General features: G+C 29.3%; 1 protein-coding gene across 5 annotated transcripts in view; it reads right to left on the bottom strand.

The window, feature by feature from the left end:
• The window catches only part of LOC132948876 (sodium channel protein para-like), a 71,936-nt gene that overhangs the window by 15,787 nt on the left and 37,641 nt on the right, over positions 1–18,508 (bottom strand). For 3 of the 5 annotated variants that reach the window (XM_061019557.1, XM_061019556.1, XM_061019555.1), the window contains exons 2-6: positions 4,807–4,900; positions 4,383–4,611; positions 1,206–1,361; positions 771–976; positions 145–273 (exon numbers count right to left, since the gene is read on the bottom strand). In XM_061019557.1, the coding sequence (XP_060875540.1) occupies positions 145–273; positions 771–976; positions 1,206–1,361; positions 4,383–4,535 (644 nt within the window). In that variant the 5' untranslated portion in view covers positions 4,536–4,611; positions 4,807–4,900. Of the gene's footprint in view, positions 1–144; positions 274–770; positions 977–1,205; positions 1,362–4,099; positions 4,133–4,382; positions 4,612–4,806; positions 4,901–18,508 lie in introns of all 5 variants that reach the window. The other 2 variants (XM_061019554.1, XM_061019553.1) reach the window with 1 other exon arrangement.

Below are 18,508 nucleotides of genomic sequence, written 5' to 3'. Positions count from 1 at the left end.
CTAGAATTTGATTTTATCGTATATAGCACCCTGCCAACTTTAACCTCCTCCCCCTTTCATCACCAAAACACAAATACATTATATCTTCAATTGTGGTTATATCGCCCTAATAACGGTATCTACAAATCTACTTCTACTACTCACGCTAATGCAATAACAATGAAGTCTAGCCAATTCCATGCATCTCTAAGATAGGTGAAGTGTTCTAATATGAAACCTCGGGCCATTACTTTCACAGCCGATTCGAATGTGTAGATGCCGGTAAATATTACTCTGGAAACGATTAGATTACAATATAAAACATAAATTATAAAAATCAATAATCATCCTAACGCTACATATACACATAATAACACTATCCTCAACAATTTACCAAGTTCGCTAGCGATCTAGTATGTATAAGCTAAGACTCACTAACGTATAATAATAATAATAATAATAATAATCATTAGTTATATAAATTTCGGTAATTTCTAATAAAATATAATATAAACCTAAGGTTGAATAAGATTATAAATTGGAACATAATATATGTGTGAAACGTTAGATATTATAATAGGATTTAATAACAATAACAATAATAGTAATAATAACAATAATAATAATAATAATAATAATAATAATAATAACAATAATAATACCTAGTAATAATAATAATGACAATAACAATAATAATAAAAATAAAAATTAAATAAAAACAAAAACAAAAATTAAACAAATAGACAGTAAGAATTCAATAAAAAAAGTTTTACTATTATTGATAGACTTACTCAGACGCTTCAATAGTCGGAGTTGGGGGCATTATCATGAACACACAGTTTGTAAGTATAGTAGTGATGATTGTTACAGAAAATATCGGGTGGACTAATATGTAAATAGCCACCCGGCGGATAGGGTTGAAGGGGTCGAGTGCCCAGAGGCCGTCGGTGGCGCTGAACCTGAAGATATCTTTTCCTTTGCTAATTACTACAAAAGTCTGCAAAAACAAAAACAAAAAAAAAATTATGGACGTTCGTTTTGGTCAACGGCATGACACCATGACAGTATTTAAAATTTGATACAATGTCATGACATTATGACGTAGGAATTTTATGCACTTGGAGCGACCGCTATGCCACAGTTGTCGCCACCGCTGACCGAGACCGAAAACGGCCTTCCGCGGCGGTGGAGACTTGCAAGGTGGCGTAAACCTGGCCCGTACTTACTTTTTGATTGTGATAGTAAGGGTCGATATCCTCGAGTGGTACGGACGCTAATTCCGGTGGAAACGTGCCGACCAAACGGACCGGCAGCGGAGCTCCTTGTTCCAGAGTCGCGTCCGGCTGGGGACCTTCATCTTCGTCCTCGTCCTCATACCGAACCTGTTAACAGCAGAGTTGTACGACTGTCGAGTTTACGCGGAACCACCGGCGAGTTTCACCGGCGAAACCTGACCAAACGGCGTTTGCATGACTATATAATAGCGCTATTGTTATAATATAGTAGTATGATAATATTAATAATGACAACAAAATAATACTACCTATATAATAATATTGCAAGTTATACGACGATGCAGCGACTATTATACTTGTTGTTTTAGCGTGTTGTATTATAAATTATAACAGTTGATGATATTTAATGTTGTGGACACTTGTGTACAGATCAAAGGCAAAACTAGATGGAGGGGTTAGGAGTATTCGAAAAGGGATTCCCACGTGTGGGTGCCGTGCCACTAAACTTAGTATTTTTGTAACCACCTAAAAATATTTATAAATTTATTCTGTATATGTACTATACACTTGACAGTGTCAAAATTATTTCAGATTTCACCTATACTATCCTATCTTGATAGGATAATATAATAATACATTTAGTGAACTACAGTGGTCATCGGTATCGGTCCACCTGTAGTGTTATGGATGTAATTTTAATGAGTTTAACTTCGTCAAACATAATGGTTCATAGTCAATGACTAGTGACTACCCTAAGTCAATTATTCATATTTTTGATATTATCTGTGAGACCGTTTCTACCAAATGAGTGTGGCATAGTGTATTTATAGGTATGCGGGTGTATATATAGAAATAATGTTGAAATGTTCTAAACGTGAAATCGGAGTCAATAACTTATTAAATGTCATATTAATAATATTAATTTTCTAAGCACGTGCGTAATGTACAGCGTACATCGTAGGTACCTATAATAATATGTGAATAATATAATACGGACGGCCCAACGACCGCAATTCACAATGCACTTTGACGTTATAATTACGCACGTCGTGTCGGACATCGTGCATACATTTTTACGATATTTAACCGATTTGATACGACATGGTTTTGTCATGTGAAGTTGCACCACATTGTGTTCGACCACAATGCGATCGAAATTTGTTCACGTCATCACCTGGTACCCCATAGTACACCGGATCGGCGTGGAATACAATGCACTCCTATTATTACAGCACAAGCCACATTGTAGCCCGCGTATTCCAGTTATTAAAGGCCGTGAACATTTTTTATCGCAGAGTAGGAGCAATCGATTTAATGCAGATGAGGTATTAATTAAACGTGGGTTTTTCATTATTTTACTCACCGCATTTAACTAAAACTGTTCAGATAGGTTGATAGATGGGTAGCATGTCATTGTTTTGTAGATAATATATGAAATTTAAAAAAAAACTAACAATTTTTTCCTAGGACGAATGATAAGTAACAAAATGTTTTGTTCTCATACAAAAACAAACATCATTAAGTTTGTTTAACCGTCAAATTATTTGCATAAAATGTTTATATTAAATTGTATTTTGAAAGTTAATGAAAGTAATTTAAACAACAGTCATATTATTTATTATTTATTCATGTATTGTAAACTTGTGTTGTTATTAGTTTTTCTTATATTAGTTAGCACAAACTCTTTAAATGCATCTTACGATGTAGTTAATTGCACAAGTAGCATGAATATGGATAGAACAAATTTTTGAACTCGCATGTCATGCGAGTTATATTTACTATCTATACGTATGTAAATTTGTTAAATGTTAATTAATTGGAATTTATTTCACAGAGAAACTAAGTTAGGTTAACGTTAAATGTATCAGACTAAATGATATTTAGAAAACGAAAATTGACCTATTTCAACACAAATAAAAAAAATAATTAATTTGAAATACGTTTTATGCAATCCAATTATTTTTTGTCATAATACTGTGTTTTAAGTATATTTTGAGATTTTATCAAAGAACTTGAACAATGATTTAAATTAGTTTATAGGTATTATTAGCTTTTAAATTCCGTCAAAACTGTTAAATTAATATAATTAAGATTTAATTTCCATAATATATTTATCAATAAAATAATAATGAATAATACAAATTTAAACATACAATTAATATATCGATTTGCTATAAAATGACATGTTTTTATATTTTTCTTGGCTTGATGATTAATGTTGATACAAACACTTAATATATGGTCCAACCACTATACATTTATGATTGATCCTCAATTAATGAGTTATTCCTCGATAAACTTGTTTAGGTAATTAATCAGCTGAATTTATTAATGATCAATATTATGGCGTTTTAGTGTAACATTACTATTATAGTTTAGCTCATTCCTTTTATTTTGAACGTGCTAACTTGCGTTTAGTCTAGCGATAACTATTCTAGAAACTACTATAACTATAAATATATGCGTCTTAATAAATTACAATAACTACTTTAATATTATAATACAGACCTAACTAAATTTACATTACGATATAATATAGGTATGTACCAATATATTTAAATATATATCTTCTATAACAGATTTTTTGCTTGTTAAGCTCATGTTCATGATTCATGAAAGTATACATAATTTAGATATATAAATGACTTTGACATTATGTTATGTGATACTAAGAATTTGTGTGATGACATGCTTTTTGTACATTTGCTAAAAATATTAAGTAGCAAGTAAATTAGTACGTATTATGTACATGGTAATAGTATAACAAATGTATAATGTATAATATATATACATAATATATCCTAAGATATGAAAAATGTATGAATTCTAGCCTAGTTTGTGGCCTAACTATAAGTATTTCCGCTATTTTTTTTCTACTTGCTTACGTCTTTATTTTTATTTCTCTTCCATGGCAAGGGCTGTTGTCAAATAATAAAACAAACAACATTAATATTAGATCGTTTCCAGAACTTGGCACAGATATACACTAGTTCCGTCTTAAATTCCACATTTAAATCACATTTAAAGCTAATTGTAGTTTTATTTTGGACGTCAAAAAGTGTTCGGCTATAAATTACGCTTCCAAAAATATGGTGGAAGGGTCAAAATTTAACGACGAGAACGTGGGATGGACTCTGGCCGACTTGGCCAGAGTTCAACCAAACTCACCTCCCCTTCAGCTCTTTTTTCCTCAAGTTCTTTCTGTTTAGCATGGTCTTCAGCTATGCGCTGTTCGATGGCCCTCAGTGATTCGCGGGTGAACGGACGGAATAGGCTTTTTTCTTCACTGGAGAATGAAGAATCGGTGTCAGCAATGGACATGGTCGAGTGCACCTCTTATACCCTCGTCGGCCTGCCCCCTCCGGACTGCTGGAGAGGGCTCAAGCACGTTAACCCTCTGAAAGAATAATATAAAGTGATCGAACCATTAATTAATTGAGAAATTTTTAATTGTACGGTAAAATATATATTTTGGGACCCAAATAATATCATTAATTATGAAAGTGGCTTTCAATCGATAAAAGTTATATTTTATTTTTTAATTTTCCATTTTTCATAGTTATTACAGGATATAATATTATTATTTAAGTACCTCTCGTCCATCCGGAAAACGGCACCTGTGGCGCTCTATTTTGGATACATCCCTTAAACAAGACAGTTTGAGCAGGGTTTGTACACTTGACAATCTGAAAATACAAATAACAAATTTAGATTAAAACATATACACTCTATTATATATTTTATGAATTATGATGACTTAACTTAAATTTAAAATTAAAAAATATTGAATGATTAACTACAACTTTTAAGTGTTAAATGTTTTTTATAAATTATATTAATATAACTATCTTCCAGACAAGTAGATGAATAGATTATAGTAAAATTTAGACACTGAAGAAATATGCCACCGATTTCGTTTTAATAATCGTTATTAAACACATACAAATTTAATTAAATTTATTAAAAGGTTTTTCTTTAATTTTTAATTTTTATTTAAAGTATCATATCTCGAAAATTACATGTTATATGACAAAGATATTATGACCGGGTCGTGTTCAATTAAGTGCATTCGGGCAAGACGTAGCAAACATCGATTTCTGTTCTGCCGAATCGTATAATATACAGTAAAAATAGCAGAAGCAGCATGAAACGACGATACAGGGTGAATCGTGAAAGAGAAAGTAGGTAAAAAAGTAGCCTAAAATAAAGGGAGAAGTGTCAGTGGTGGAAAAGGAGATATAGACAGATGTGGCTACCAAGAAAGGGAGAGAAAGAGGTTGTTGACCAGAAACTATACGAGGTGTCGCCTAAACCAAGTACTTTATCCGCATACGTAATTATTGTGTTGTGTAAAAAAAAAAAACGTCACTACACCCAATTTTAAACTTTATGACACGATTGTCGTTCGAAAGTCTTGAAATTAATGTCTCTAGCTATTTAGCATAATATTATCTTTGAAATATCTATAAGTATACTTATAATTTATATAAGTAATTATATTTAGCATGAGAAATTATTTACAATAACAATAGTTTTTTGCAAACTTTAATATAACAAATAAATAAAAAAAAGGGGGTAAGTGCAGCGGGGTGGAGTAGGTCAGCGGTGGTGGAAGTTTGTCCATCGTCCCTTCGGTCCTTGGACAAGATATAGTGTATTATTACAGTATTCAATTTGATTGCATTCGATAAAAAACAATTCTGAGCGGACGAAAGAAAATGTATGAATCATAAATATTACATTGTATTAATAACTAATAAGTAACTATTAATTGCATATAACACCAAACTTTTAATTTACAAACAAATTATTCGTCCATCAATGACCTACGGTATTCAGCTTTGGGGTACGGCCAAAATATCAAATATCAGTCAATTTGCCTTTGCTTCATTTCAAAAGCCCCCTGGTACGTCAGCAATCCCTCCCTCCACTCTGACATCTAAATCCCAACCATTCATACACTTGCCGCTCACTAATATAAATCATTCCACAAAAACACTTTCAATCACTCAAATCCTCTAATTTCAAACCTCTCCTCTCTTACTCTTCCCAATAACCCACCTCGTCGTCTCAAACGAAATTGGCACAGGGACCTCCTTAACATTTAATAATTAAAAAGAAAAATAATTTAAAAAAAAAAAAACCTGCTTAGAATTTTGAAGTAGGGTCATTGCCCCCCCCCCCCCCTTCTATCACGCCGTCCCATCTTGTATACTTGTATCCCCCATATTACCCATTGTATAGATTATTACAGATTGTATATATTCTTGTTTTATAATAAAAAAAAAATAATAATAAAAAAAAAATAAAAATATACCTACAAGGAATTAGGTAGTTTTTAAAATGTATTCGTTTCCATTGTGATGAACAAAGTGTTGGAAAAATAAATTTTGGTCGTTTTTACCGTGGCGTTAAAAACTATTGAGAAAATCGAAAAACGACCTGTCTAAAGTACCATCTTGATCCAATTTGCTAAAAGATAAGATACTATATTATGTTGAAATCGAAGCACTCTTTCTGGCTATTTTTTTTACGGGATAAAAAAAATAAACATTATTGTAAAACCACTAGCTTCCTCGCTCCGCTCACAATCTAAAATATAGATTTACAAATGGAAATTTTTCAAATTTTTGTCATTGTTGAGTAAATGTTGGACTAATCCATAGAATTATAATAATAATATAAGAACATTGTTGAATGGTATCTTACCATTGTCGTTTACTCGTTTCTATTGATGCATACGACGTGTACGATATTACTATGAATATTAAAATATTATAACAAAATTCACAACCATTAATGATATTATCATATTAATAATTATCATTATTATCATGTATTTCATTCATTCATTGTCCGTATAGTAAACGCGATGTCTAGTACCGTAATATTATTTGTCGGTCTAAATGCACCCAGAGGAATCGTTGTCACTTTCATGAAAACATCGTAAACCCTAGGTACAATAAACGAACCAATAACAATAAAGTACTTCTTCTTGCTCAAGAATTGTACGAATAAAATATACTCGTATGTATATCATAACAATACATATAATACAGAGGTACGTTATTTATAAATGTATATATACAAAAAAAAAACGGGAAAGTGCTATCGTATATGTACAATACATGTATGTATCTACTCCGGAACGAAACTAATATTATATATTTTCTAAAATGTTTATTGATTATTTCTTACAGTTTTATTACATTTCTAAGGTTGGTTGAAGAGGGCGTGTATACTTGCGGGTATAAACAATTGGCTTTGTCCTTGCGCACTCGAATTATATGCGTTGCATAAGTATACGATGCTAAGTGAGTATTTCATTGTGAGCTTTATCATTTGTTTGGAGAGGATTTATAACATATGAATATGGGACGACTACATGGGGACTTTTTTTTTTTTATTTAATTTTTACCTTTTTTGTACAATCCATTCAATATTGAACATGGTGTACATGCTAAATACAAAACTAATGAAAAAATGGCTTTAACAAAATATTTAAACTATTATATTAATGTGATAGTATTGATATTCTCTGTAAGAAGTATCGTGGTAGGTGGTATTTTTTTTTCTATTTTTATTTATTCTTTAAGAAGAATGCTAGGATATTACAGATTGAACATACAAATAATGTAAAAAACTATTGCATAAATGCATTAGTATAAATATCGACAATGGATGTAAAATAAACATTAAAAAAAATAACAATTGTAATAGTATTTACTTTTTAGAACAACTACATTATACGATGTGTGCTCTTATTATCTTTCTGTTGTAAAGTTGTTCATGAGCAAAAGAAAAATCGTTAATATAACAGATGAATTATTACATTACCAAGGAGAATGAGCACAATATATACTTCATATTATTTCCACAGGCTATTAAATTTCAAAACTAAAAGCACATTACGGCAATATATTTTCAATAAAATATATTATGATCTAATGACGAGTTCTATTTCATACAGTACAACAACATAATTTTTATAAGAATATGTTAATTATTATTTAAATATCCTTCGTTAAATAATTCTAGAATATTTTACATTCCGAGTGATCGTTATAATATATATGTCATCGTTTTCAAATGATGTGTGTATTTTTTTTTTTGTGCGGACTCATCACTTTTAATTTTTAGAGAAGTAAAAATGTTTCAATTTGAAACTTCCATATCTTTTCTGATAGAAAAGTAAATATAGATGGTACTTTGTGGTGTCGAAACCGACATGTTTGTAAGACTAAAAAAAATTGGATAATTTTCTTAACAGTTGGGAAAATCAAAAACAAAATAGGGAATAACGGGAACTTTTGTGCCTTAAACCAGTTTTTTACAAAATATTTACTATTTGTAATGGCATTTAAATTAGTCTTAAGAGATTTCCAATTAATACCATATTACTAATATTGAAATAAATTTAAATAATAATAATATGTTTTTTCCCTTGTCTTTCTCTCTTGATTTTATGGGGTCAGCAACCCTTTGTCGTTAATCGTCTTACACCTCGACAAGGCTCTGACCCCACCTATTCTTTACTTACGTGGTGTACTTACACCTGCTAGGTATTTTAATGTATTCTTTATTCTGTCTATTCATATGTTTTTCGGTCTTCCTCTTTCTCTCTGTAATAGTAATATGTATGATAAAAATCTATACCTACTTAGTAATATAAGCTGACAGATTATCTCAACACTCATCTTTTTTGTATTCTGAAATTGTTTATTAATGAATTCAAATTTAACACATCCATTACAGCTAGTGACCCACTCTAGAAATGTACTGTACAGCAGTAGTTCTTACCCACTTTTTTTTTATTATTTTTACTGACAAAATATAATAATTGTAACATAATAACTTGAAATATGGTACATACGTAGTATATTATATGGGTAATGTTTTAAACATTTACTCTAGACATTTATTATTTCGGTGAAATTTAACATAACATCATTCACAAATTCACACATTTTATTTATTCGTATGTGCTGTTGAACTTGTTGAAATACGATTGTTCTACAGAAATTAAATTCATTTCAAACTAAACTTGTATAGTGAATTCAAAACACTTTATTACAGCGTGGGTATATTATCACAGAATATAAGAAATTGGTATTGTTGACCCGAACGGTATTAATATTTTAATCATTTGGTTTCAAGGAAGTAATACATACCCACATGAATTGTTGTCTCAGTCTTACTAAAACATAGCCTAGCATGATAAAACGTTACTTTTAGATAGAAAAAAATATTATTGAGGATATTTATGATATTTTAATTTTTAAATAAGTTATGACTGTTTTAAAATGTACAAACGATTTACAGTTTTAATGGATATTCCTGACTCGGTATAATATCTTAACCACACCCGGATCAGAAAAGGAACACCGTTAAATTGACGTTATAATAGTAAATTATTGATCGTTGGTGGTGGAAAAAAAAGTTTCGTGTCAAATGTGTATTCACCTATACATTATTGAAAGCTTATTTTCTAATGTAGGTACGTTTTATACACCATCAGGGTAGGCAGGAAATCTTAAGACATTTTGAACTTAATGCGTTTTGATGATTTTAGGGATTGTTTCATTTTTTACATTTTTTTTATCGTTTGTCTCTTCCTCTAACCACTTGCCAATAACTGTTATCTATTATCCAAGTGGTATAAATTCTCACGAGCGCCAGTGTTTGGTACTATAATATATAAAATGCTGTATACACACGCGAATTCGACGATTAAAAATTATAGTGTCGAAGAATGGTATCCGATATATGGGTTTGAAGTTATTGGGTGTGCATGAATTACCTTCGAATCTTATCAATTTCCGTACCGGGATAGGAGCCGAATACTGTAAGGTTTGGTGAACGATATCATAGCAAGAAATTTCAATTACCTATTCCTGTATAGTTACTTATACACTATATCGATTCGCCGAGTTTGTTACGTAGAAAAAAATAATGAAAAACACGACTTTTGAATCTAAAATTGCAATGGTATGTAACTGGATTTATAAAATATGACTTTTGTTGGCATTATAATGTATCAATAGCACGCACTCTGCAGGTAAGGTATACATCAACATCCTACGATAGAATTAAATTAAAAATCTATTATTTTTTTTATTTTTTTTTATATCGCAGTCACAGTTATATTCATGAAAAACGTTTACAGTAGAAATGAGATTGTCTAGTTAAAAAGTATAAGCCGTTGGTACTCTATTATATTCCCTGTGGACAAGGTTGGACCAAAATTACTGCCATTCGTTGCAAGGTCGTTCCCACAGCATAGAAGACTACGTGTTTTTCGAAAACGTTGTTCGTTTTAATATTGTAGTTATCCCATACTGTGCTGGTATTCAAAAATAATACAGAAACTCTTAGGTGTCGAGTGTTTTTAATAGAATTCTACAGCTTTATGAAATTTCCGTGGCACATCGATGGAGTCGTTTGTAAAGTATAAAAATAAATAGTGGGTGGAGTTTGTGCGAATACCTAGCTGCTTTATTGCACTGCACGAAGCAACGTGGTTCTGGTGTTAACCCCATGAACCCCAATTGTATAATAGCAATATAATATAGTACAGGTCACGCAAACCACTATGGTCGTCGCATTGCAGCTTCTCCCAACTTTCCGAGTGAGGCATGCACGATTCGACGATTTTTTTTTTTTGTTTTTAACGAAAATAAAAACGCACTAAGAAAGTTATTTTCACCATGCGATTAAATTATACAGAAGGGGTGAAACATTTAAATACACTCTTTCTTTCTCCTTCTCTCTCTCTCTCTCTCTATATATATATATATATATATATATATATATATTTACTCAGCATAATATTATATATTCTACTACTGTGTGCTACGAAACCTCGAATTATTTTTATACCATCGTCGTATTTAACTTCAATAACGCGCCGAATACATTTTATTATACGCGCATCGCGTGCTCGCGTAACCAAACTGACGAAATTGCATTAAAGTTCATCACTACGACGACAATAATAATGGGACACCATTCACATGACGTATGTGTCATTTGTATGTAAAACTGTTAACAAAGAAGGGAAAAAATAATCGTAATAACGACATAAAACATACATAATACATTGTTCGTATGTTGGTGTTAATAAATATAATAAAAAACTTATTAGGTACGTATTTTGTACCGGTAAATTTATAGTGTATTAGAGTAATAGTGGTTTGTCCGTGTATGTAAATATAATTTTAGAAACCAAAAATTATACTTAAAACCAAAAATAAAATATCGTCTACTAAAGTCCATATAATACATCCTACCTACGTCCTACATGATATAATATATCATGTAGGTAGGATGTACAGTATACATTTTGTTTTCACATTGTTTCATTCGATGGCCTCATTTTGTTTTCTAAAAAATGGATACGTATAAAATAGTCTGTTGCTGGATCATTACATTCTGTCAACGTTATTTATGAAATGTATTCACCTTGCCTTACATGGGGTAAAAACGTATTTGCCTCAACTACATATTGCTGTTGCGCGCACGTACAAAAAAATAAATAAAAAATTGCTCAATAAAATAAAAAGAACAACTCACCTAACCGAAAATTAGTATATTGTAATTAAATTTTATGTTTGATATTTCATTATTATTATTTCTCTTTAATATTTGAAAAACAAATTGAAATTTCATAGTAATTTTTGTTTTATATTCTTAATAATATGACACAATTTCTATAAGAGCAATAGGTGCAAGTAATATTAATTCAGTCTTAAACAAGCCAAAAAAAAAAAAATACGCGTTTCAAGAAGTAGCTTTGTAATTAATATTTTTTGAAGTTTAATGTATAAAAACTGTAATAATACAAGTAAAAATAAATAAAATATGTTAAAAAAGATCAAAGCTCAAAAGATTTATTATTTTTCTTTCCTCGGTATTATTTAAATATTCCATAATTTTAACTTCTATGAATAAAATTAAAAAGGTATATAAATATCACAAGGAAAATTAATCACAAAGAATTGCATTTTGATTTTGATACTTCTTTAGTCAATCTGATAAACAAGAAATTCTTTTTACTAAATTTAGTAAGCTAAGAGGAACAAATATTTTTATAGAAAAATAAAGTGTTCAAAGTGTTATTATTAATAATAGTTATGTAGTAAATGATTTTTAAGTTTAACGTTTAGTGTTTACAATTTATACTCAAGACATAATACATATTAAAATAGTTTGATGTTTAATATAATATAATAATATACTAGCTGATCCTGTACGGCGTTGCCCGTGACAAATTAAATACCCGTGTATTTACCTCTTCTTAAACTCAGTTAAATATTGTAAGCTGCACAGATTCTGTACAAGATACATAAAAGTAAAACTACGCCAACAGGCGTATCGCTTTGATAATAATTATAATTATTAAAACCAATAGAAACCATTTACAAACAAACATTTCCATCGTAAATCTCGAAATCACTGTTTGAGCACCTCCACGGGTTGGACCACTAACTTATCCTTTTTAAATTAGCCTATGTTACTCAGGATCAGGGATAATGTAGCATTCTAATGGTGAAAGAACTTTTGAAATCGGTCTAGTAGTTTTTGAGTTTATTCGTTACAAATATCCAAATCTTTCATATTTATAATCAGGCGCGGCTCCAAGGGAGGGGCCACTGGGGCCATGCCCCCCCTAGGCTTTAAAAAATGTTAAATTTCTTAATACAAATTATATTTGATATTTCTCATTGTGAACATTATTATATGTGAACAAATTGATCAACAATCATAATTCATAAGTCATAACATTGTAATTTGTAACATGTAAAAAATATTATTTTGTCGACGGACGGTTTACGTATATCAACCTATCATGACGATAACATATAGCATAACAACATTGCGACGAAACACGAAAAACCCCGAGTATTCTAAATAAGCCTATAAAATATTATAAATAATATTTTATAGGCTAACAGACAACAGTGTACTTAACCGTATAAGTATAACTGTATAAGAGGTTATTTATTGACAAACTTACATTCCAGGTTATGTTACTTTCTAAGCCCCTTCAGTAATTTAGTGATAGCTAAAAAAATGGTCCCCCCTTGGTAAGTCTCTGAAGTCGCGCCTGTTTATAATATTTATATATTGGCATAGACTATAATATAGAAGTATAGATATTATAGATATAGATAGACAATGTGTGATAATTCAATTTTATGCATGCTTGTACCTGATCTGCCCCAATTACAAATGACAACCACTAATAAATAAATACTAATTTCTACTAATTATTTCTCCTATAACCAATAGCAACCATTTACAAACAAACATTTTCATCGTAATTTCAAAACCCCTATTCGAGCACTTCCCCGGGTTTGAATTGACCCTTATTAAATTAGCCTATGTTACTCAGCGATAATGCAGCATTCTAATGGGGAAAGAATTTTTGAAATCGGTCTACCTAGTAGTTTTTGAGTTTATTCGTTACAAACATCCAAATCTTTCCTCTTTGTAATATTATAACTAATAACTAAATAACTATAGATAAGCATAAACTATATTTTGTTATATTATGGACATTAACTAATAAATGATAAATAATAAAAAGATTTTATGGGAAATTGATTTTTAAATTGGATGTAAAATTCAATGAAAAATAATGATATTTTTATACTTATCAACTGGATAAAACCTTAAATTGGAATTTGAATTCCTTATACATTATGTTTTCTCTATAAACGAACACAATATTATATTTCGTACAGTTATCAAAAACTATAATTATATATTTTTTAATTTTGCATTTTTATTTTAGTTTTTAAAATACACGTTCTTTTATGGTCATAAATATTCATTATACTTATACGCAACAAAACTAACACGATATATACACAAAAGTGGTCACAAAATAAGTAAAATCGACAAAATAAAAAAGTAATATACATGAATATTTATTATACACTATTTATATTATAATACTCAGAAAAATGTAATATATTTATATAATTTTTTATTTTTCGTATACAACAGAATTAAATTTTTACCAAACAAATAAATAGTTTAAAAAGTATATTAATTTTAGTTTTATGATTCCATGCGTACTTATGATTTTATAATAATATATTGTAGTACAATACATTAATGATTTTAATCCATAAATATATACACAATTTACCTATATCTACTTCACTTTACAATCTAAAACCTTTTAATATTTTAGTCATCCAAGTTCACTAATTTATTTATAGTGGATATTTTAGAAAACCACTGACTTATTAATCAAATATGCTGAACACTTTTTATTCATTCTCAACAAAGTGATCAATAATAATAAATATTTTACATCGTTTTAAAGAATTATATAAGTGTAAAAATTCTATATGCTTATTTTATCAATAAAATAATATAATAGGCAGTATATTTTTTTTTATCGTCAATTTTTTGACTTTGTATTATAAAGCAGATTATTATAGTTGAATAGGTTGTCTAATGCATTTATTCAAAATTAAATTTTGGAATTTTTAATTATACTTAAAGTATGAAAATCATATTTTCTAATTCTTGAGATTTTCTGTACTACTTGAGGAGTAACCTGTGAAGATACAAACTTTTATTTTACAAACTAGAACCCCACCCCCATTTTCTAGAATCCATCAATATTTTTATTTGTAATAATCTAGTAATGGATGTATTAAATACTATAGAGTTCAATGATAATATTAACCATTGCATACGAAGAACGATGCGGAGTAGAGACGATCTGTCAACCTATGTTATTAACTTCTGAGTATATTCTATTATACATTAATATTGGTAATATAGTAATTTATTTTAGTAATAGCAATATGATAGGCCTTAAATAATATAATGTATAGATAGGAAGCAATAATTTGAGATTATAGTGTTTACTTGAAATTTTTAGGTATATACATTATGATATTTTATTAACATTAATATTATAATGTATATACCTACTTAATTTGAGGAACCTTATACATCGAAGTTTATCCAAATTCGTCGAAATTTAAACTTCAGACGATAATATATAAAAAATTATTGTAGATTTAGGCTTGATTAATTTTTTTAATTCCAGTATTAATAACTTTAAAAAAAAAACCATAATTATTTTCGACTTGAAATTAAGTGGGGTAGGTTAATTAGTTAATAAAAACCGACAATATCATTAATCATTATAAATAATTTATCTGTTTGAAATAGTACATATAATTAATAATAGTTAAAAAAAAATAATTAATGATTTTGATTAAGGGGGCCTTGCTATTATTTTGAATAAATATTAAATCTGGTTTCAATTCATTTAAATATCAGTTTATAAATTAATTAACATATAATAATTTATAAGTAGAATACTCATTAAAACAATTAATTAATATTTAAAACTATACAAAACTTTTCATTAAATTCAGTTTAAAAATATATAAATATTTCGGTAAAATAAAATGGAATCCAATATACCTATCTAGTGTTTAGTTGTTAAATAATTTTCGATGAATCTTTATGTTATTATGATTATGAAAATATATTATAAAATTAAAGTCCTTCGGACTACGTCCTGAAACTGCTGAAAGAATGGATCTTGAAATAATAATTATTGTAAACAGTGGGCTATTCTTATCCTATCGTTCAATCTCCTCTTAATCCTACGAGTAATTTAAAAGTACCGCACTTTTAGAGTCAACTCTGTAATGGCTCCCAAAGCACTTTGACTAAAATAAATTGTCACATCCGCCACTTTTTGCTCTCTTAACTCCGATGAGTGGTACCCAAGTACCAACGATTTTAAAGCTCATTATATATTTTTACGTTGTGAATTATTTTAATAAAAACCATGCACGTTTATAACGTGCAATATATCATTGTATACACAGGCAAGACTTTTTGTCTAAAAAATACACCTCGTTCGATTATAATTTAATGCGATGACGTTTTCTTTTACCGTTTGTATCAAAATAACGGATTGATTCAATATACAATTAAACAGTCAGACAATGAGCAGACGGAGTTAGCTGTAGTGATTAATTACTCCTACAAGCATACAATTTAATAAACCATAGACTAGTACACTGCCTGATATATATAAGTGTATTACTAAGGTTAGCGTAATGGATTCGAATAAGGTTTGTGTGTGCGTAGGAGGGTGTTGGCCCTCGTTGGCTATGTCGTCGGAAAAGGGTGAAAAAAAGAACACACAGTCAAGATCCACCGCGAAAATCTTTAATCATTGTTGTTTGCCAGCGAGAGGGTTGGCAGTCAGGGTGGGACCGCGTAAGTCGTGACGGCGGCGGCGAAGTAAAGAAACCCGAAGAAAGCGCATTTGTCAAAGTTTAATTAAAACGAAATAAAAGTAAGTGTATAGAAAACCGGCCACCACCGTTCGAAAAACAATAAATTTTAATGGATATCTGACAGATGGGTGTATAATGATGTAGAGGTATTGTTTGTGGTGGTGTGGCGGTTAGGGTGGCGGAGAGGCGTACGAAATTAATGCTCAACGTCGTGGTAGTATTATTAAAGTAGTTGTAACGGCAGTCGGTCGTTATGAAGTCGTCGTTTTTGTCATAAAAAAAAATGTACAATGTATAATATTATGTATATTGTAAATTATTTATAAAAGGATGCATCAGTGGTAACCGAACTGTATATTTTGCCAGTCAGTATTGTTATAGTGGTCATATATTCTGTCAACAAATTTGACTTAGACCCTTACTCCCTATCCACTTATATTTTACGATGTACCTACAAGTTGAGTTTTACTTAATTCAATAAATACTTACCACAATACTTATGCTTAGTATTAGTTAACTCATCTACCCATTAGATGTTGTAACGTACTCCAAATACATGTTCTACCGATTTCATACAAAAAAGGTTATCGAATAAATAAAATATCATATTGAAAATCTAGCTGTTTTGTGAGAAGAATAACACTTGAATAAGTTTAAGATAATGAATTAACTTATTGTGTGTTTATAACCAATTTTAGATTCTCAGCGAAGCGATGAATGTATTGATTTTACAATGATGTGTGTTTTTTTTTTTTTTGTGTCTGTCATCACCTTTTAGGACAGTAAAAGTGCTTGGAATTTCTTCAACAGTAACTTTTCTGATAGGAAAGTGAATCTAGTTGGTACTTTTGGGGGTCAAAAGTAAAAATTTCCCAATAGTTTTCAAAAGCGACGTGAAAAACAAAAGAAAAATTAAGGAAAACCGGGAATTTTTACGCAAAATCGGTTTTTGAAAAAATCGATTTTGGATTTTAGTGTAACTCTAAAACAAATGACAAATGCATTTTCTATACACGATAACATTTTGAAAATTATTTGACTCTTTTTGAGCTGTTTACGAACATTTTCAGTTTCCATTTTTTTTATTTATTTTTTATACAAATATCAATAAAATTTTATTTGTTGGGTAAAAAAGCTTGAAAATTTAATACAAGGCTCCTACTATATTGTTACAATGACATTTGAAAAATATTAAAAATCCTTAGTCACAGTTTTTATTTATAAGCATTTAAAGTTCAAATATTGACAAAATGTATACAATTTAAAATGTAACAATTATTTTGTAGTTAAAAATTTATAAAATGTTCAACTTTTATAGCTAAGGATTGAAAATTTAAAACAAGGTTCCATGTAAATAAGTAAATATATAAATTACTTTATTCACAATAATATCATAAAATATACTTAGTAATATCACAGGCTGACTGACCGTTTTCGCTCAGAATCGTTTTTCTTATACAATGATATTATATCATTGAATTCAAATTTAACACCATCCATTACAGTGACCCACTTGTCACCTACTGTACAGCAGAGCGACATCCACTTCCCCACCTTTTTTGATTTGAAGCCTGTGCTCCAAAAACGTATTTTAACGTTAAGTTAAAAATAATATAATTTAATTTTAGAAAACTTAACAATTTATTATATTGAGATTGTAATTGAAAACAAAACAAACAAGAAAAATCCGTAACATTTCTATATTTCTATTTACCACATTATTTCAAGACACTTCCATTTATATATCATTAAAACATTATTTTAAATATTCTATAATATAGAATTTAAAATAAATGACTTATCCTGTTTTTATTTTATAAGGTATTCAATAACATAAATATTTTAAATACAATTGAATTTTTACGTCTGTTAAATTTTATATTTGGTAATATTTATTACAATATAATACTGTTATATCTATATAAAAAATTTAATTTACTGACAGTTAAAATTATATTCAAAAATATAATTTCTATATATTATTTATTTAATAATAGGGTTTTAATG

Source organism: Metopolophium dirhodum, chromosome 7 (assembly GCF_019925205.1).
Source record: "Metopolophium dirhodum isolate CAU chromosome 7, ASM1992520v1, whole genome shotgun sequence".
NCBI lineage: Eukaryota > Metazoa > Arthropoda > Insecta > Hemiptera > Aphididae > Metopolophium > Metopolophium dirhodum.
The sequence above is the reverse complement of the archived record's forward strand: the minus strand, read 5'-3'. Positions and strand labels throughout refer to the sequence as shown.